At 40.6% G+C, this 22,981-nt stretch overlaps 1 protein-coding gene across 7 annotated transcripts in view; it reads left to right on the forward strand.

The window, feature by feature from the left end:
- The window catches only part of LOC126191015 (uncharacterized), a 99,001-nt gene that overhangs the window by 41,172 nt on the left and 34,848 nt on the right, over positions 1–22,981 (forward strand). For all 7 annotated transcript variants that reach the window (XM_049931712.1, XM_049931711.1, XM_049931713.1 and 4 more), the window contains one exon: positions 15,986–16,315. In XM_049931712.1, coding sequence (XP_049787669.1) covers positions 15,995–16,315 — 321 coding nt within the window. In that variant the 5' untranslated portion in view covers positions 15,986–15,994. The remainder of the gene's footprint in view (positions 1–15,985; positions 16,316–22,981) is intronic.

Below are 22,981 nucleotides of genomic sequence, written 5' to 3' on the forward strand. Positions count from 1 at the left end.
GCACAGATAGATTCAAAAACAGTATTAGATCCCCCCCCCCCTGTGAACCATGGACCTTGCCGTTGGTGGGGAGGCTTGCGTGCCTCAACAATACAGATAGCTGTACCGTAGGTGCAACCACAACGAAGGCGTATCTGTTGAGAGGCCAGACAAACGTGTGGTTCCTGAAGAGGGGCAGAAGCCTTTTCAGTAGTTGGCCTTGTAACACTAACCAAAACGGCCATGCTGTGCTGGTACTGTGAACGGCTGAAAGCAAGGGGAAACTACAGCCGTAATTTTTCCCGAGGGCATGCAGCTTTGCTGTATGGTTAAATGATGATGGCTTCGTCTTGGGTAAAATATTAAGGAGGTAAAATAGTCCCTCATTTGGATCTCTGGGTGGGGACTACTAAAGAGGACGTCGTTATCAGGAGAAAGAAAACTGGCATTCTACGGATCAGAGCGTGGAATGTCAGATCCCTTAATCGGGCAGGTAGGTTAGAAAATTTAAAAAGGGAAATGGATAGGTTAAAGTTAGATATAGTGGGAATTAGTGAAGTTTGGTGGCAGGAGGAACAAGACTTTTGATCAGGTGAATACAGGTTTTAAAAAAAAAAAACTAGGGGAAATGCAGGAGTAGGTTTAATAATGAATAAAAAAATATGGGTGCGGGTAAGCTACTACAAACAGCATAGTGAACACATTATTGTGGCCAAGATAGACATGAAGCCCTAGCCTATTACAGTAGTACAAGTTTATATGCCAACTAGCTCTGCAGATGATGAAGAAATTGATGAAATGTATGATGAGATAAAAGAAATTACTCAGGTAGTGAAGGGAGATGAAAATTTAATAGTCATGGGTGACTGGAATTTGACAGTAGGAAAAGGAAGAGAAGGAAACATAGTAGGCGAATATGGATTGGGGCTAAGAAATGCAAGAGGAAGCCGGCTGGTAGAATTTTGTGCAGAGCATAACTTAATCATAGCTAACACTTGGTTCAAGAATCATGAAAGAAGGTTGTATACATGGAAGAACTCTGGAGGTACTAGAAGGTTTCAGATAGATTATATAATAGTAAGGTAGAGATCTAGGAACCAGATTTTAATTTGTAAGACATTTCCAGGGGCAGATGTGTACTCTGACCACAATCTATTCGTTATGAACTGTAGATTAAAACTGAAGAAACTGCAAAAAGGTAGGAATTTAAGGAGATGGGACCTGGATAAACTGAAAGAACCAGAGGTTGTACAGAGTTTCAGGAAGAGCATAATGGAACAATTGACAGGAATGGGGGAAATAAATACAATAGAAGAAGAATGGGTAGTTTTGAGGCAGCAGAGAATCAAGTAGGTAAAAAGACGAGGGCTACTAGAAATCCTTGGGTAACAGAAGAGATACTGAATTTAATTGATGAAAGGAGAAAATACAAAAATGCAGTTAGTGAAGCAGGCAAAAAGGAATATAAACATCTCAAAAATGAGATTGACTGGAAGTGCAAAATGGCAAAGCAGGGATGGCTAGAGGCCAAATGTAAGGATGTAGAGGCTTATCTCACTAGGGGTAAGATAGATACTGCCTACAGGAAAATTAAAGAGACCTTTTGAGAAACGTTGAACCACTTGCATGAATATCAAGAGCTCAGATGGAAACCCAGTTCTAAGCAAAGAGGGGATAGCAGAAATGTGGAAGGAGTATGTAGGGTGTCTATACAGAGGCGATGTTCTTGAGGACAATATTATGGAAATGGAAGAGGAGGTAGATGAAGATCAAATGGGAGATATGATACTGTGTGAAGAGTTTGACAGAGCACTTAAAGACCTAAGTCGAAACAAGGCCCCTGGAGTAGACAACATTCCATTAGAACTACTGACGGCCTTGGGAGAGTCCTGACAAAACACTTCCATCTGGTGAGCAAGATGTACGAGACAGGCGAAATACCCTCAGACTTCAAGAAGAATATAATAATTCCAATCCCAAAGAAAGCAGGTGTGGACAGATGTGCAAATTACCGAACAATCAGTTTAATAAGCCACAGTTGCAAAATACTAACACGAATTCTTTACAGACGAATGGAAAAACTAGTAGAAGTCGACCTCGGGGAAGATCAGTTTGGATTCCGTAGAAATACTGGAACACGTGAGGCAATACTGACCTTACGATTTATCTTAGAAGAAAGATTAAGGAAAGACAAACCTACATTTCTAGCATTTGTAGACTTAGAGAAAGCTTTTGACAATGTTGACTGGAATACTCTCTTTCAAATTCTGAAGATGGCAGGGGTAAAACACAGGGAACGAAAGGCTATTTACAATTTGTACTGAAAGCAGATGGCAGTTATAAGAGTCAAGGGACATGAAAGGGAAGCAGTGGTTGGGAAGGGAGTGAGACAGGGTTGTAGCCTCTTCCCGATGTTATTCAATCTGTATATTGAGCAAGCAGTAAAGGAAACAAAAGAAAAATTCAGAGTAGGTATTAAAATCCATGGAGGAGAAATAAAAACTTTGAGGTTCGCCAATGACATTGTAATTCTGTCAGAGACAGCAAAGAACTTGGGAGAGCAGTTGAACGGAATTGACAGTGTCTTGAAAGGAGGATATAAGATGAACATCAACAAAAGCAAAACAAGGATAATGGAATGTAGTTGAATTAAGTCGGGTGATGCTGAGGGAATTAGATTAGGAAATGAGACACTTAAAGTAGTAAAGAAGTTTTGCTATTTGGGGAGCAAAATAACTGATGATGGTCAAAGTAGAGAGGATTTAAAATGTTGACTGGCAATGGCAAGGAAAGCGTTTCTGAAGAAGAGAAATTTGTTAACATTGAGTATAGATTTAAGTGACAGGAAGTTGTTTCTGAAAGTATTTGTATGGAGTGTAGCCATGTATGGAAGTGAAACATGGTTGATAAATAGTTTAGACAAGAAGAGAATAGAAGCTTTCAAAATGTGGTGCTACAGAAGAATGCTGAAGATTAGATGGGTAGATCACATAACTAATGAGGAGGTATTGAATAGAATTGGGGAGAAGAAGAGTTGGTGGCACAATTTGACTAGAAGAAGGGATCGGTTGGTAGGACATGTTCTTAGACATCTACGGATCACCAATTTAGTATTGGAGGCCACGTGGAGGGTAAAAATCGTAGAGGGAGACCAAGAGATGAATACATTAAACAGATTCAGAAGGATGTAGGCTGCAGTAGGTACTGGGAGATGAAGAAGCTTGCACAGGATAGAGTAGCATGGAGAGCTGCATCAAACCAGTTTCAGGACTGAAGACCACCACCACCACCACAACAACAACAACAACAACAACAACAACATTACATCAGGCATTAGAGTATCTCGTGAAAGGAAGCAGGAACTTATTCTTCAGTCAAAAACTGAAAGCAGTCCAGAATTTCTTAGTTATTTCAAAAAATACAAGCTAGTTTTGAAATGTTTCATAAAAGCGGCAAGAATTAAAGAAAATGACAAATATATTATGAAGTCATCCAATAAAACTAAGTCCATGTGGAAAGATGTGCAGGATCTTAGGGTGAAGAAGACAAATCACAAAAATATTGTGTGTGAGATCACATGATGGCAAGTATCTCACTGACCCTAGGGCAGTTGCAAACAGTTTCAAATCTTATTATGCAACTGTTACTGGAAAATTAGTGAACGAAAAATTTGGAAATCCATCTAATACAACATGGAAAGAACTTTCATCTATTGAAATAAATAATATATCCATGTTCCTCAGTCCAATAGGCCCAGCAGAGCTCCTAAATACCATTAATTCACTGAAGAGTTATTATTCATCTGGTATTGATGATATTCCAGATTATATTATAAAAATAACAGCAAGACAAATACTTTCGTCTTTATTGGACATGTGCAATTCATCCTTATCATGTGGTGTCTTCCCACAGCAATTGAAAATGGCAAAAGTAATACCCCTATATAAACAAGGTGATCATCAATGTATGGGTAACTATAGGCATGTGTCTCTACTGTCAGGGTTTTTGAATAAACTAACTACATTCTTCAACAAGAATAATATTATTTCCGGATGTCAACTTGGCTTCAGACCTCAGCAATCAATTGAAACAGTCACTTTCAATCTGATAAACCATGTCTTAAATACAGTGGACAACCACAGAAATATCTCAGGTTTACTCTTGGACCTAACAAAAGCTTTTGATGTGATTGATAATTCTGTGCTCTTGAGGAAGCTTGAACGGTATGGTGTAAGAGATGTGCCAAATCAGTGGATTTAATCATATTTTGAATATCACTCTCAGGTAACTGAAATTAAGTACATGGAAGGAAATGAACTCCAGGTACACCTTTCAAAACCATGCGGGCTAAGTCATGGTGTTCCACAGGGCTCCATTTTAGGTCCCCCCCCCCCTTTTTTTTTCTTTTTTTTTTCTTTTCGTGTGTGTGTGTGTGTGTGTGTGTGTGTGTGTGTGTGTGTGTGTGTGTGTGTGTGCGCATTAACCAGTACTGTTTGCGGAGACACCAGTCTATTGATTGAAGGAAATAAAGAAGAAAATCTTACTGCATCTGAAAAAGATATTACAAAGGAGTGTCTGAATAGTTTACCAGAAAAAAACAGTGCTCATGAATTTCCATACCCATCAAAATAAAAATGCGACACAACCTGTAATATGTATAGCTAATCAAGACATTAGTGCTGTCAATGAAACTAAATTACTTGGGATTCATATCCAGGAAAATCTTAAAGGGAGCACTCGTATCACATCCCTAAATTCAAAACTAGCAAAAATGAGCTACGTAGTAAGAATTCTTTGCAACAATACTAGCGCAGAAACAGTTAGGGCTGTATACTTTGCTCGTGTAGATTCGGTACTGAAGTACAGTATCATTTTCTGTGGAAATGTACACCAGGCAATAACAGTTTTCAGGAAACAAAAGGCAATTATGAGGATAATGAAACAAGTGAGCAGCATAAAACTATGCAAACATATCTTTAAATATCTAAAGATCCTATCCTATCCCTTCTCTGCATTTATATACTGGAAGTAGTCATGCATGTCAAGAAAAGTATGCTAAGAAAAGAAAACCTTTTTCCTCAAAACAAAAGTGTCCATGATAACAGTATCAGGTCAGACAGTGACGTACATGATAATCATTGTAACACCACCTTATGCCAAAAAGGTGTATATCATGCAGGAACAAAACTATACAACAGATTACCAAGACATAAAATCTCTTCCTGAACTACAGAGCTTTAAAAAGTCTGACAGCCTACCTTCTGAAAAACTGCTGCTATTCAATCTCTCAGTATCTTATGCAAGGAAAAATGTAATTTGTATCTTTAATTGTAGAAATAAGTTAGGAGTATACAGTATTTTTAAAAAATTTGTAATTATTAATTGTATGGATCCAGTTTGTTGTAAAAATTTAAATAATGTATGTTTGACCTTTGAAAAACCAATATCGTGTGTATGATATATGTAACGAATAAGAGATTTATATGGACAAATAAACAAATAACCAAAAATTGAATCATCACATAGGTTTGGTCATGGATAAAGCAAATGACAAAGTTTGATTTATTGGTAGAATACTCGGGAAGTGCACTCAGTCTACAAAATAGATTGCTTACAAATCACTCATGTGACTCACGCTAGAATATTGCTCAAGTGTGTGGGGCCAATAACAAATAGGACTAACCGGTAATATTGAATGTATACAGAGAAGGGCAGCACAAATGGTCATAGGTCTGTTTAATCCTTAATCCATGGGAGAGTATCACAGAGATACTGAAGGAATGGTGTTGGCAAACTCTTGAAGACAGACATAATCTATCCCAAGAAAGTCTATCAACGAAGTTTCAAGAACAGGCTTTAAATTATGACTCTAGGAATACACTACAATACCCTACGTATCACTCACATAGGAATCTTGATGATGAGATTAGAATAATTACTGCACACACAGAGGTATTCAAAATTTATTCTTCCCAACTCCATATGTGAATGGAATGAGAAGAAACCCTAATAACTGGTACAATGGGACATACCCTCTGCCATGCACCTCACAATGGTTTGCAGAGTATAGATGTAGGTGTAGAACATCTGCAAAAGAAAGCAACTGAAATGTCCTCCTGTGATTATGCATAGTGGGTGCCAACTATGATTAATTCCACGGCTGTAAGTAGTGGTGATGGGCTGAGGAAGCAGGACCTTCTGTAGTGGCTGTTGGATGGCAGTGACTGCGACACTGGTGAACGTACAAGAAAGCACTGTAGGTTGAGTAGCATCATTGTCAGGTGTGGTGGTTTGTAGCACAGGCTCAAGTACGAGGTGCATTCAAGTTCTAAGGCCTCCGATTTTTTTTCTAATTAACTACTCACCCGAAATCGATGAAACTGGCGTTACTTCTCGACGTAATCGCCCTGCAGACGTACACATTTTTCACAACGCTGACGCCATGATTCCATGGCAGCAGCGAAGGCTTCTTTAGGAGTCTGTTTTGACCACTGGAAAATCGCTGAGGCAATAGCAGCACGGCTGGTGAATGTGCAGCCACGGAGAGTGTCTTTCATTGTTGGAAAAAGCCAAAAGTCACTAGGAGCCAGGTCAGGTGAGTAGGGAGCATGAGGAATCACTTCAAAGTTGTTATCACGAAGAAACTGTTGCGTAACGTTAGCTCGATGTGCGGGTTGCGTTGTCTTGGTGAAACAGCACACACGCAGCCCTTCCCAGACGTTTTTGTTGTAGTGCAGGAAGGAATTTGTTCTTCAAAACATTTTCGTAGGATGCACATGTTACCATAGTGCCCTTTGGAATGCAATGGGTAAGGATTACGCCCTCGCTGTCCCAGAACATGGACACCATCATTTTTTCAGCACTGGCGGTTACTCGAAATTTTTTTTGTAGGCGGTGAATCTGTGTGCTTCCATTGAGCTGACTGGCACTTTGTTTCTGTATTGAAAAATGGCATCCATGTCTCATGTATTGTCACAACCGACGAAAAGAAAGTCCCATTCGTGCTGTCGTTGCGCGTCAACATTGCTTGGCAACATGCCACACGAGCAGCCATGTGGTCGTCCGTCAGCATTCGTTGCTCCCACCTGGATGACACTTTTCGCATTTTCAGGTCATCATGCAGGATTGTGTGCACAGAACCCACAGAAATGCCAACTCTGGAGGCGATCTGTTCAACAGTCATTCGGCGATCCCCCAAAACAATTCTCTCCACTTTCTCGATCATGTCGTCAGACCAGCTTGTGCAAGCCCGAGGTTGTTTCGGTTTGTTGTCACACGATGTTCTGCCTTCATTAAACTTTTGCACCGACAAATGCACTTTCAACACATAATTAACTACTCACCCGAAATCGATGAAACTGGCGTTACTTCTCGACGTAATCGCCCTGCAGACGTACACATTTTTCACAACGCTGACGCCATGATTCCATGGCAGCAGCGAAGGCTTCTTTAGGAGTCTGTTTTGACCACTGGAAAATCGCTGAGGCAATAGCAGCACGGCTGGTGAATGTGCAGCCACGGAGAGTGTCTTTCATTGTTGGAAAAAGCCAAAAGTCACTAGGAGCCAGGTCAGGTGAGTAGGGAGCATGAGGAATCACTTCAAAGTTGTTATCACGAAGAAACTGTTGCGTAACGTTAGCTCGATGTGCGGGTTGCGTTGTCTTGGTGAAACAGCACACACGCAGCCCTTCCCAGACTTTTTTGTTGTAGTGCAGGAAGGAATTTGTTCTTCAAAACATTTTCGTAGGATGCACATGTTACCATAGTGCCCTTTGGAATGCAATGGGTAAGGATTACGCCCTCGCTGTCCCAGAACATGGACACCATCATTTTTTCAGCACTGGCGGTTACCCGAAATTTTTTTGGAGGCGGTGAATCTGTGTGCTTCCATTGAGCTGACTGGCACTTTGTTTCTGGATTGAAAAATGGCATCCATGTCTCATCCATTGTCACAACCGACGAAAAGAAAGTCCCATTCGTGCTGTCGTTGCGCGTCAACATTGCTTGGCAACATGCCACACGAGCAGCCATGTGGTCGTCCGTCAGCATTCGTTGCTCCCACCTGGATGACACTTTTCGCATTTTCAGGTCATCATGCAGGATTGTGTGCACAGAACCCACAGAAATGCCAACTCTGGAGGCGATCTGTTCAACAGTCATTCGGCGATCCCCCAAAACAATTCTCTCCACTTTCTCGATCATGTCGTCAGACCAGCTTGTGCAAGCCCGAGGTTGTTTCGGTTTGTTGTCACACGATGTTCTGCCTTCATTAAACTGTTGCACCGACAAATGCACTTTCAACACATCCATAACTCCATCACCACATGTCTCCTTCAACTGTCGATGAATTTCAATTGGTTTCACACCACGCAAATTCAGAAAACGAATGATTGCACGCTGTTCAAGTAAGGAAAACGTCGCCATTTTAAGTATTTAAAACAGTTCTCATTCTCGCTGCTGGCAGTAAAATTCCATCTGCCGTAAGGTGTTGCCATCTTTGGGACGTATTGACAATGAACACAGCCTCATTTTAAAACAATGCGCATGTTTCTATCTCTTTCCAGTCCGGAGAAAAAAAATCGGAGGCCTTAGAACTTGAATGCACCTTGTATGTCTGGTTATTGATCTGGAGCCTGCAACTGAACTGGCTGTTGAGAAGCTGAGTGGCAACCTAAGTACTTGTTAGTGCAGGAAACAGGTGTGACGTGATATGGGCATGTGAACACATGGACACAAATCAATGCATGAAACTGTAGTAATGTTTACCTAATCTGCATCTCATGTATTGGCATGGCTTTTGCACCTTGATGCTGAGGTAGCTGCAGGAGGCTTGGCGATAAACAGCTCAGTGATTCTTCTGTTGACAAATCCTTCCCGAGATTAGGTAGGGCTGTACCCAACCCACAAACCATATCTTTGAGTGTGGTGGCCGAATATGCAGGGGCTGCCCAGTTCTGCATATACTACAATAAATACACACTTAGGTGACAAAAGTCATGGGATACTTCCTAATATCATGTCAGATCTACTTTTGCCTGGCGTAGTGCAGCAGTTTGACTTGGCATGCACAGAAAAATCAATGGAAGTCCCCTGCAGAAATATTGAGCCATGCTGCCTCTATAGCTGATGCAAGATTTTGTGCATGAACTGACCTCTTGATTATGTTGTACAAATGTTCAGCAGGGTACATGTCAGATCATCTGAGTGGCCAAATCATTCACTAAAACTGTCCAGAATGTTCTTCAAACCAATTGCAAATAATTGTGGCCCAGTGACATCTCCAAGTAGCTGAACATAACCATTTCCAATCAGTGATCAGTTCAGTTGGACCAGAGGACCCAGTCCATTCCATGTAAATGAACCCCACATCATTATGAAGCCACCACCAGCTTACCCAGTGCCTTGTTGACAACTTGGGTTCATGGCAGTGTGGGGTCTGAACCACACCCGAGCCTTACCATCAGCTCTTGCCAACTGAAATCAGGACGCATCTGGCCAGGTAAGTGTTTTCCAGTCATCCGGGACCAACTGATATGGTCACAAGCACAGGAGAGGCAATGTTGTGCTGTTAGCGAAGGCACTTGCATTGGTCATCTGCTGCCATAGCCCATTAACATCAAATTTCACCACACTAACCTACAAGATATGTTCATCATATGTCCCACATTATTTTCTGTGGTTATTTCATGCAGTGTTGTTTGTCTGTTAGCACTGATGACTCTATGCAAACGCTGCTGCTCTTGGTCATTAAGTGCAGGCCATCAGCCCTTGGTGAGAAGCAATGCCTGAAATTTGGTATTCTTGGCACACTCTTTACACTGGGGATCTCAAAACATTGAATTTCCTAATGATTTCCTAAATGGGATGTCCCATGCATCTAGCTCCTCTACCATTCCACGTTCAAAGTCTTTTTAATGCCCATCATGCATTCGTAATCACATTGGAAATCTTTTCACATGAATCATCTGAATACAAATGGCAGCTCCACCAATGCACTGCTCTTTTGTACCTCGCGTGCATGATACTACTGCCATCTGTGCATGTACATATAAGTGTCCAATTACTTCTGTCATCTCAGTGTAAAATAATTAATAGGTCAACAATTAATGTAGTCCATACAAATGTATTCATCCCCCCATGAACCATGGACCTTGCCGTTGGTGGGGAGGCTTGCGTGCCTCAACGATACAGATAGCCGTACTGTAGGTGCAACCACAACGGAGGGGTATCTGTTGAGAGGCCAGACAAACATGAGGTTCCTGAAGAGGGGCAGCAGCCTTTTCAGTAGTTGCAGGGGCAAGAGTCCGGATGATTGACTGATCTGGCCTTGTAACATTAACCAAATTGGCCTTGCTGTTGTGGTACTGCGAATGGCTGAAAGCAAGGGGAAACTACAGCCGTAATTTTTCCCGAGGGCATGCAGCTTTGCTGTATGGTTAAATGATGATAGCGTCCTCTTGGGTAAAATATTCAGGAGGTAAAATAGTCCCTCATTTGGATCTCTGGGCGGGGACTACTCAAGAGGACGTCGTTATCAGGAGAAAGAAAACTGGCGTTCTACGGATCAGAGCGTGGAATGTCAGATCCCTTAATCGGGCAGGTAGATTAGAAAATTTAAAAAGGGAAATGGATAGGTTAAAGTTAGATATAGTGGGAATTAGTGAAGTTTGGTGGCAGGAGGAACAAGACTTTTGATCAGGTGAATACAGGTTTATAAATACAAAAAAAAAAAAAAAAAAAAAAAAACTAGGGTAATGCAGGAGTAGGTTTCATAATGAATAAAAAAAATATGTGTGCGGGTAAGCTACTACAAACAGCATAGTGAACACATTATTGTGGCCAAGATAGACATGAAGCCCTAGCCTATTACAGTAGTACAAGTTTATATGCCAACTAGCTCTGCAGATGATGAAGAAATTGATGAAATGTATGATGAGATAAAAGAAATTACTCAGGTAGTGAAGGGAGATGAAAATTTAATAGTCATGGGTGACTGGAATTTGACAGTAGGAAAAGGAAGAGAAGGAAACATAGTAGGCGAATATGGATTGGGGCTAAGAAATGCAAGAGGAAGCCGGCTGGTAGAATTTTGTGCAGAGCATAACTTAATCATAGCTAACACTTGGTTCAAGAATCATGAAAGAAGGTTGTATACATGGAAGAACTCTGGAGGTACTAGAAGGTTTCAGATAGATTATATAATAGTAAGGTAGAGATCTAGGAACCAGATTTTAATTTGTAAGACATTTCCAGGGGCAGATGTGTACTCTGACCACAATCTATTCGTTATGAACTGTAGATTAAAACTGAAGAAACTGCAAAAAGGTGGGAATTTAAGGAGATGGGATCTGGATAAACTGAAAGAACCAGAGGTTGTACAGAGTTTCAGGAAGAGCATAATGGAACAATTGACAGGAATGGGGGAAATAAATACAATAGAAGAAGAATGGGTAGTTTTGAGGCAGCAGAGAATCAAGTAGGTAAAAAGACGAGGGCTACTAGAAATCCTTGGGTAACAGAAGAGATACTGAATTTAATTGATGAAAGGAGAAAATACAAAAATGCAGTTAGTGAAGCAGGCAAAAAGGAATATAAACATCTCAAAAATGAGATTGACTGGAAGTGCAAAATGGCAAAGCAGGGATGGCTAGAGGCCAAATGTAAGGATGTAGAGGCTTATCTCACTAGGGGTAAGATAGATACTGCCTACAGGAAAATTAAAGAGACCTTTTGAGAAACGTTGAACCACTTGCATGAATATCAAGAGCTCAGATGGAAACCCAGTTCTAAGCAAAGAGGGGATAGCAGAAATGTGGAAGGAGTATGTAGGGTGTCTATACAGAGGCGATGTTCTTGAGGACAATATTATGGAAATGGAAGAGGAGGTAGATGAAGATCAAATGGGAGATATGATACTGTGTGAAGAGTTTGACAGAGCACTTAAAGACCTAAGTCGAAACAAGGCCCCTGGAGTAGACAACATTCCATTAGAACTACTGACGGCCTTGGGAGAGTCCTGACAAAACACTTCCATCTGGTGAGCAAGATGTACGAGACAGGCGAAATACCCTCAGACTTCAAGAAGAATATAATAATTCCAATCCCAAAGAAAGCAAGTGTTGACAGATGTGAAAATTAACCAACTATCAGTTTAATAAGTCACAGCTGCAAAATACTAACACGAATTATTTACAGACGAATGGAAAAACTAGTAGAAGTCGACCTCGGGGAAGATCAGTTTGGATTCCGTAGAAATGTTGGAACACGTGAGGCAATACTGACCCTACAACTTATCTTAGAAGAAAGATTAAGGAAAGGCAAACCTATGTTTCTAGCATTTGTAGACTTAGAGAAAGCTTTTGACAATGTTGACTGGAATACTCTCTTTCAAATTCTGAAGATGGCAGAGGTAAAACACAGGGAACGAAAGGCTATTTACAATTTGTACTGAAAGCAGATGGCAGTTATAAGAGTCAAGGGACATGAAAGGGAAGCAGTGGTTGGGAAGGGAGTGAGACAGGGTTGTAGCCTCTCCCCGATGCTATTCAATCTGTATATTGAGCAAGCAGTAAAGGAAACAAAAGAAAAATTTGAAGTAGATATTAAAATCCATGGAGAAGAAATAAAAACTTTCAGGTTTGCCGATGACATTGCAATTCTGTCAGAGACAGCAAGGGACTTGGAAGAGCAGTTGAATGGAATGGACAGTGTCTTGAAAGGAGGATATAAGATGAACATCAACAAAAGCAAAACAAGGATAATGGAATGTAGTCAAATTAAGTCGGGTGATGCTGAGGGAATTAGATTAGGAAATGAGACACTTAAAGTAGTAAAGGAGTTTTGCTGTTTGGGGAGCAAAATAATTGATGATGGTCGAAGTAGAGAGGATATAAAATGTAGACAGGCAATGGCAAGGAAAGCGTTTCTGAAGAAGAGAAATTTGTTAACATTGAGTATAGATTTAAGTGTCAGGAAGTTGTTTCTGAAAGTATTTGTATGGAGTGTAGCCATGTATGGAAGTGAAACACGGACAATAAATATTTTGGACAAGAAGAGAATAGAAGCTTTCGAAATGTGGTGCTACAGAAGAATGCTGAAGATTAGGTGGGTAGATCATGTAACTAATGAGGAGGTATTGAATAGAATTGGGGCAAAGAGAAGTTTGTGGCACAACTTGAGTAGAAGAAGGGATCGGCTGGTAGGACATGTCCTGAGGCATCAAAGGATCACAAATTTAGCATTGGAGGGCAGCGTGGAGGGTAAAAATCGTAGAGGGAGACCAAAAGATGAATGCACTAAGCAGATTCAGAAGGATGTAGGTTGCAGTAGGTACTGGGAGATGAAGGAGCTTGCACAGGATAGATTAGCGTGGAGAGCTGCATCAAACCAGTCTTAGGACTGAAGACCACAACAACAACAACAACAACAACAAATGTATTTTGAGACTGTCATCAAAACATTACAAAAACATTAGTGTGCCTCTCTTTGCATCCATTCAGCCCCATATTTACCAGGGAAAGAAAAATTATGTCTGCCTTTCTACAGTTATTTTAAAACAACTGAAAATTAGGCGGTAACAGAAATAAAATTGGTTAACTGAATGAGTAATCAGTAACAATGGATACATGATGAAAAAAAAAAAGTTGCAGATTAAGCACTCTAACATAACCTCAGGAGTTCAGGGTTCACTGTCTAGCACATTTAGATTTTCCTGTCCAGAACCCTTTCTGCTTACTTCACCAGCATGAATTTGCTTGACAATGTGGTAATTGTGTACCACACTTTTCTATTTGTCTTAAATCTCTGTCACTTGTTTATGTGTACTTCTACGTCTGCCTCTACATGATTACTCTGCAATTCACAGTTAAATGTCTGGCAAAGGATTCATTGAACCACCTTAGAGCTATTTCTCTAGTATTCCACTCTCAAACAGTATGCAGGAAAAATAAACACTTAAATCTTTCCGTGTGAGCTCTGACTTCTCTTATTTTATTATTATGATCATTTCTCCCTATGTAGATCGGTGCCAACAAAAATTTTTCACACTCTGAGGAGAAATGTTGGTGGTTTGAAATTTCTTAGAAATTGTGCTTCATGGCACCCCTCAACTTTTTCTGTATATACACTCCTGGAAATTGAAATAAGAACACCGTGAATTCATTGTCCCAGGAAGGGGAAACTTTATTGACACATTCCTGGGGTCAAATACATCACATGATCACACTGACAGAACCACAGGCACATAGACACAGGCAACAGAGCATGCACAATGTCGACACTAGTACAGTGTATATCCACCTTTCGCAGCAATGCAGGCTGCTATTCTCCCATGGAGACGATCGTAGAGATGCTGGATGTAGTCCTGTGGAACGACTTGCCATGCCATTTCCACCTGGCGCCTCAGTTGGACCAGCGTTCGTGCTGGACGTGCAGACCGCGTGAGACGATGCTTCATCCAGTCCCAAACATGCTCAATGGGGGACAGATCCGGAGATCTTGCTGGGTAGTTGACTTACACCTTCTAGAGCACGTTGGGTGGCACGGGATACATGCGGACGTGCATTGTCCTGTTGGAACAGCAAGTTCCCTTGCCGGTCTAGGAATGGTAGAACGATGGGTTCGATGACGGTTTGGATGTACCGTGCACTATTCAGTGTCCCCTCGACGATCCAGTGGTGTACGGCCAGTGTAGGAGATCGCTCTCCACACCATGATGCCGGGTGTTGGCCCTGTGTGCCTCTGTCGTATGCAGTCCTGATTGTGGCGCTCACCTGCATGGCGCCAAACACGCATACGACCATCATTGGCACCAAGGCAGAAGCGACTCTCATCGCTGAAGACGACACATCTCCATTCGTCCCTCCATTCACACCTGTCGCGACACCACTGGAGGCGGGCTGCACGATGTTGGGGCGTGAGCGGAAGACGGCCTAACGGTGTGCGGGACCGTAGCCCAGCTTCATGGAGACGGTTGCGAATGGTCCTCGCCGATACCCCAGGAGCAACAGTGTCCCTAATTTGCTGGGAAGTGGCGGTGCGGTCCCCTACGGCACTGCGTAGGATCCTACAGTCTTGGCGTGCATCCGTGCGTCGCTGTGGTCCGGTCCCAGGTCGATGGGCACGTGCACCTTCCGCCGACCACTGGCGACAACATCGATGTACTGTGGAGACCTCATGCCCCACGTGTTGAGCAATTCGGCGGTACGTCCACCCGGCCTCCCGCATGCCCACTATACGCCCTCGCTCAAAGTCCGTCAACTGCACATACGGTTCACGTCCACGCTGTCGCGGCATGCTACCAGTGTTAAAGACTGCGATGGAGCTCCGTATGCCACGGCAAACTGGCTGACACTGACGGCGGCGGTGCACAAATGCTGCGCAGCTAGTGCCATTCGGCGGCCAACACCGCGGTTCCTGGTGTGTCCGCTGTGCCGTGCGTGTGATCATTGCTTGTACAGCCCTCTCGCAGTGTCCGAAGCAAGTATGGTGGGTCTGACACACCGGTGTCAATGTGTTCTTTTTTCCATTTCCAGGAGTGTATGTATATTCTCTGTCATTTAATAATTTTCTCCAGTTTTGGGCCTGTTTCTCTTGTTTTAGAGACATGAATTAAGTTTAAAAAAATTGGCAATGGTTTTAGCAGAAAGGGAAGGCTTAAGAAGGAGGGAGAGGTAAAAAAGTTAGGTGATTCAATTATTTTGAATCTTTTAGACTGAGTTTTGTGGCCATAGAATACACTGTTTCTAAAATAAGCTAAATAAGTTTTTTTAGCTTCATTGACTGTTTGAATTAAATGTTTAATACACTTGTAAATTGAAGGATGTTGATGGCTGACAAAAACAACCATTTCAGTAAACAAATCTCTTTTTCTTAAAATGGGAACAAAAATGAATTGTATTATAGTATTTACACTGTAATATGCATAAGTAGAGGTGATCACAGTATGATAGCTTGAGTATGCAATTATCTTGCATATTTATTGATCATTATTTTTAATGTGTTTCAGACTGCCGACATGTCATCTATTATTGGCACTCCAGAAGAACTGTTAAAAATCTCTCCAAAATTCACTGAAAATATTCTTATTGATATATTGAAAGAAATTTCTGGTCACAGTGAAGTAAAACTTGGTCAGTATACACTGTTTCGAAGGGATGCCTGTGGAGATAGTTATCTCAGTACTATCACACGTTTAGCAGTTCAAGGTTCAGATGTTGTTAGTAAGAAACAATATTCTATTGCACTGATTGTTAAAAGCTTGCCTCATAACATTGGACGTAGGAAAACATTCAGGTCATGTGAGTTTTTTCAAAATGAGACAGCTTTCTATGAGAAGGTAAGTATAATATTAAAAAATTCTCAATTTTCGTGTAATGTAACGTCTAAATTTTTTGGCAGGGGTTTTGAGGGATTAGGTCAGTCTTATTATTATTATTATTATTAGTAGTAGTAGTAGTAGTAGTAGTAGTAGTAGTAGTAGTAGTATTACTAATATTATTGTCAATAGGACTCAGTGAAAATGCTGCTATACAGCAAGTTACGAAAATATGTGAGGATGAGTGCTTGCTTAATGCATATATGGGGGGAGGGGAGAGGGATTTGTTGATCCAAGGAGCTAAACCAAGACAAGTGTATTTACACAATTTTACCATGTAAAAGGGGAAAATCTATGAGACAGTAACATGGAAGCTAAGCCATACTCGTTGAGGAAGAGCTTCTGGAAAGAGTTGCAATTCCAGAAAAAAAGACACAAGAAAACTAAGGAAAATTTGATAACACCACCAGATTGAAATGTATGAGAGATTGAGAACTAACAGAAATTAATAAATACACAGGTATGGAAATAAACTCATGCCTGATTTAAGGAATCAGAGAGACCCATGGAGCATATTTACTGTGTATGGTGTCCCTTCACTGGTGGCATGCAAAATATCAGTATGGGTATGGCACTGTCACATGACAGTAAAGAATGCACAATGGCTCCTTAAACTGTGGATCACACCATTCAGTATGACTTTAATAATGCCCATATAACTAGCTAATTACTCTCTAGAGGTCAACGTTTGTTGGTGGTGGCAGTATTAGGATGCACATCCAGAGCGACCCGTGCATATTCAAATGAATTTGGTTTAGGGCGTTAGTTGGCCACTATTTTGTTGTTGTTTTACTGTCACTGTCATTGTGGTCCTCAGTCCAAATACTGGTTTAACGTAGCTCGCCACATTAATCTGTTCTGTGTGAGCTGCTTTATCTCTGCATAATGTCCACCCATACTGTAGTCAGCCTTTATCTTCCTCTACAGATTGATTGACTATTCCTTGGTGCCCGTGTGTGTCCTGTGAACCGATCCCTTCCTTTAGTCGAGTTGTTACATAAATTTCTTTTGTCCCCAATTCATTTCAGTGCTTCTCATTAGTTATCTGGTGTACCCATGTAATTGTTAGCGTTTGTCTGTAGTACCACTTTTAAAAAGCTTCAACTCCCTTCTTGTATGCACTGTTAATTGTCCGTGTTTCACTTCCATACAAAGCTGCACTAAAGTTAAATGTTTTCAGAAAAGAATTACTGACATTTAACTTTATGATACTTTGTGACAGATTAAAACTTTGTTCCAGATTGTAACTCAAATTCAGAACCTTCACCTATGATTCACGATCCACCCTCACAACTTTACCTCTGCTGTCAGAGCTTCTCTCCCACTTTTCAGACTTCCCAAAGCGGTTCACCTGGATAACTTGCAGGACTAGCATGCTTGGAAAAAGGAATATTTCAGAGGAATGGCTTATCCACAGCCTAGGTATATAGGAGAACTTCTGTGAAGAATGGCTGTGAGGGTAGATTGTGAGTCATGCTTAGATAGCTCCATCTGTACATCTTTTGCCCACATGAGTTAAAGGTTCTGAATTCAAGTCCCTGTGTGGCACACAGTTTTAATCTGCCAGGATGTTTCAAATCAGTGCACACTCTACTAAAGAATGAAAGTCTATTCTGTGAACTTACTTTTGTATTTTTTTTTTTTTTTTTCCTCCAGAAGCACCCTTTTTGCTATTGACACTCTACATTTTATATCGCCCCTACTTTGGCCATCATCAGTCATTTAGCTTCCTAAATAGCAACACTAATCTACTACTTTTGGTATCTGATCTGCCAATCTAGCTGTCAGTGACCCCTGATAAAATTCAACTAACTTCATCAGCTTTGTTTTACCTTTGATGATGTTCATGATATATCCTCTTTTCTAGAAGACTATCAGTTGTGTTTAACTTACCTTTAAAGTCCGTTGCTGTCTTTGACAGTATTATCATGTAATCAGTAAACCTTAAAATTCTAATTTCTTCTTCATCAACTGTAATTCCCTTTTCAAAGTTCTCTTTTGTTTCCTTTACTGCTTGCTCAGTGTACAGATTGAATAAAATGGGGGAAAGGCTACATCCTTATCTCATTCTGTTCTCGACCCCTACCTTCCTTTCATGTACTTTGACTCTTTATAACTGCAGTCTGGGTTATGTAACAATTTTAAATGAACTTTTACTTCCTGTATTTTATCAATGTTATCTTGAGAACTTCAAATAACATATTCAAGTCAACACTGTCACTGCTATCTCTAAATCTACAGATGCTACAAATGTAGGTTTGCCTTTCTTCAGTCTTTCTTATGCGATAAGTCACATGTGAACTACTGCCTCACATATCTTGCATTTCCTCAGAACCCATACTCATCTTCCCCGAGGTCAGCTTCTACAGATACTCTAATGTTTGCATTATTCTGTAAAGAATTTGTGTTAGTATATTGCAAACCATGACTTCTTAAGCTGATGATTTTGTAGTACTCACAGCTGTCAGCACCAGCTTTCTTTAGATTTGAAATTATTAAATTCTTGATGTCAGAGAGTATTTTGTCTAGCTTGGATATCTTGCACGTACTGGGTGGAATGGTTCTGTGGCAATATGTTCTGAGGGAATGGCCTCTACTCCAGATGCCTTGTTTCAACTTACCTCTTTCAATGCCCTGTCAAATTATTCTCACAGTTTCGTATCTCCCATCTGATCTTCGTTTGCTTCCTGTTCCACAGTATTGTCTTGAAGGTAATTTCCTTTGTAAAGCCCCTCTATATATTCCATCCACTTGTCAACCTTCCTTTCTTTGCTTAGTACTAGCTTTCTGTCTGAGTTTTTAATGTTGTGTCTAGACAAGACAGTATAGACACAGGGTGAGGTTACCGAAAGGGCACGCGTCAACTCACGCCGACTGGCGTGAAGTCTGGAACAGGATAAGTAATGAATGCTAATAAGAAAAGTACGTAGCTTGTCTAATACTTATCTTTAATCCATCATTGTGGTACATCGCTATTGACGATACAAGTGAGACTCTCTCCAGATATGGTTAATGGCGCCTTGCTAGGTCGTAGGCATGGACTTAGCTGAAGGCTATTCTAACTGTCTCTCGGCAAATGAGAGAAAGGCTTCATCAGTGTAGTCGCTAGCAAAGTCGTCGTACAACTGGGGCGAGTGCTAGTCCGTCTTTCTAGACCTGCCGTGTGGTGGCGCTAGGTCTGCAATTACTGACAGTGGCGACACGCGGGTCCGACATGTACTAATCGACCGCGGCCGATTTAAAGCTACCACCTAGCAAGTGTGGTGTCTGGCGGTGACACCACATTTAATGTTCACAGGACTCCTTCTCTTTTCTGTAGAGGTTCATTTTGGCTTTACATTTCTTCTCTAGCCATTTCTGTTTTCCCATGTTGCACTTTCTGTCACTTTAGATATGCATCTTTTCTTTTGAGTAGTTCACTTGCTGCATTTTATATTTTCCTCTTTTCTTCAGTTAAATTGAGTTCTAAACATGGTTTTTTTCTTGTTACAGAAGTTTATTCACCCAGATCATGTAAAAATACAAATTATTACTGGTTTCAGCAAAATTAAATTGCCATGTTTAGAGCATTTGTATAGAATTTTTTCTCCCTATACAAATGATCTGAAGGTGGTGATTAAATTTAGCTAAAAACCAATAATCATTGTGTATTTTTATGTGATCTGTGCAAATAGACTTTTGTAAGAAGAAGAACAACTATGTTTTGACTCTGAGACTCCCCCAATACAGCTGAAAATGTCAGGTAATCATCATAAACTGAATTCCTACTGGGCCTACCTTTTTGCCTATTTGATACTCTGCCACCTTCTTTATTTAATCTGTCAAAGCTACCCTTTCATTTTCTACTGTATTCCCTTTCCTGTTGCAGTCAGTCATTGCCTAATGTTCCCTTTGAAAATCCCAACAACCTTTGGTACATTTCAGCTTACTCTTTAATTTGCTACCTTTCTTCAATTTCTTCAGTTTTAATCTGCAGTTTGTAACAAATAAACTATCTCCAGAGTCCACATCTGCCCTTGTAATAGTTGTCAGTCCAAAACCATGTTCTGGAATCTCTCTCATACCGCTATGTAATCTATTCGAAACCTTCCAATGTCTCCAGGTCTCTTCCGTGTATACAGCTTTCTTTCATGAATGTTGAATCATGTGTTTAGCAATGATTAAATTAAGATCCTTGCAAAATTCTACCAGGCAGCATTCCATTTCAAACCTTTTCCCCAGTCCATGTTATACTCCTGTGTCTTCCTTTTCCTGTTTCTACTATTGAATCCCAGTTCTTCATCACAATTAAAGTTTGTCTCCCATAATTAACCAAATAATTTATTTTATCTCATGTGCTCATTCAATCTCTTTATCCTCTGTGGAATGTGATACTCATAATGTTGTAGGTACCCTTCCACCAGTGCTAGCTGGTCATGCGGTATAATTCTTCAGATGAAACACAGTTCTACATGGAACATGCAAAAGTCTGAAAGATGTTGAAGTCCGGACAATGTCGTTCTTGTAGATGACAATTACCACTGTGATTTTAAGGAATATAGCCAGTGATGTGCATACTCACCACTCTAATACACTAGCGCCACCAGCTAGATCCTTTCCCACAATATTTACGAGTTGGTATTGTGCCCCTGCAGTATGCCAAACTAACAGATAGTGAGAATCACTCGCATTGCTGAACTGTGACTTGTGTATAAACAGGATACTGCCTCACTGTTTCTGGATACAGTCAGTGGGCAAGCTACTAGATTCTACCTTTGTGTTTGGGTAACAAAGCACGCTGATCATTGAACATTCCGGGAAACCTCTACAAACCAATAATGCTTAGTTGGATGGGACGAGTCATCAAAAGGCTTTAATGAGGTCCCTAGCTACAGCAGGCCTTATACTGGTCAAATGATTTTGGATAATAAAAGTGAGATAATTATTCTCATGCTGAGTTGTTGAATGTTTTGCTGTTGAATGTTTCTTCATTTTAAGATTCCACTCCATAGCTGTGAAATGGTGTTACAAGTGACATTCATGACTCAGATGGCAATGACTGCTTGGACTCCAATTGCTATCAATCCATCTGTGCACAAAATAATCAAGATGTATTTATAGGATGGTTTCAGGTACAGTCACAGGTAATTGTGACAATTGGGAGAGTTTTCTTTGTTAGGTACTGTTAGCTTTGGGATTATAAGTACTTTCTGCCTCAACTCCAACAAGATTGTGGAGTACTGTTTTTGTTACACTGCTGTTTATCGCCAAGTTCAACTCCAGCCGCTGCCATGTCTTTTAATGCTCATTTGTTGCTCATATGTTTTTTGGAGCCCACAGCTATTCTGTAAAATGCACATTCTCTTGGCATTTTCCAGCTTTGACAGATAAGATGGCCAGTGAGATCTTAATAAACTGAGTGCTGGATCCCAAGTCTCATTTAAATTCAAATCTCTGTCCAAGCTTATTAGGTTTTCTTACTTTTTTATGTTGTTGGACTCCTTAATCATGCTCTCCCAGAAGCTTGGTGTTTGCAGCACATCCGTCACTAGTCTCAGTGTATATAATTTCATGATGGTACACAAGGCAAAACTTGATGTTAGCTGGCTTGCTTTATTGTGTTAGTTGGGTATGTCACTATGTTCCTGCACCTCTCTTCAATTAGTCTAATAGCTTGCTCTCCCCCCTCCCCCCATAAGACATGCATCATTCTTGTCGAATGTGGTAATCCCCACATGTCACAGACCTACACAGTCTTTAACATGACAAAAAAGGCTCTTAATCATTGTTGATATGAGCAAAATACATTGGATATAAGAAAAGCCACTAATTGCTTATCTGCTGTATACTGGATAAAACTCCAGAAAGATAGGTAGACTCCTACAGAAACATGGAATTAATTGTATTTCACTTCCACTAACAAAGATAAAAATTCTCATTTTTAATGTTTATGATGGTCTAATTCTCTAAAAGCCTTGTGAATGTGGCATGCCTTACTTGTGATGGACTTTTAGAACAGTCAAGGATAGGTGCAAGAAACATAAACATCACACAAAACTAAAACAACCAAGCAAATAAACTGTCACCAAGCACTGCCTTGAGTATTGTCATTAAACAAAACATGAAGAAATCAGTTTTGTGGGGCGAATGTGCAGTACAAGTAAGGAGTGCAACAAAATAGAGAAGTCAGAAAATCTAATAGGCTGGAGCAGAGGTTTCATTTTAAGAAGACATGGGATCCAGCACTCAATTTATTAAGATCCCATTGGTCACCTCATCAACAAGAGCTGTAAGATGCTAGGTGAATGTGCATTTGACAGAATAACAACGTGGTCCTCAAAAAATGAATGAGCAGCAAAAGCTGTAGCAAGGACCAGGAGTCGAATTCAGCTGTAAATAGTGATACAACATCAACACTATTTCATATTCTGGTTGGAGTCCAGGTAGTGAGTATGTGCAACAACACAGCTCAAAGCACCTGAAGAGGACAACTGGGCCAGTCATAGGGCCATATTTAGGATTTGTGGATCATAAGACTGAACCTGAGAGACTGGTCTTACCAGGAGAAATTTTGTGACAACTAAATTGGAAAAACTTAATTTTAAAGCATTTTCAGATTAAAAGCATATTATCCATTATTTAAGATTT

The sequence above is a fragment of the Schistocerca cancellata genome, chromosome 6, assembly GCF_023864275.1.
Source record: "Schistocerca cancellata isolate TAMUIC-IGC-003103 chromosome 6, iqSchCanc2.1, whole genome shotgun sequence".
Classification (NCBI taxonomy): Eukaryota; Metazoa; Arthropoda; class Insecta; order Orthoptera; family Acrididae; genus Schistocerca; species Schistocerca cancellata.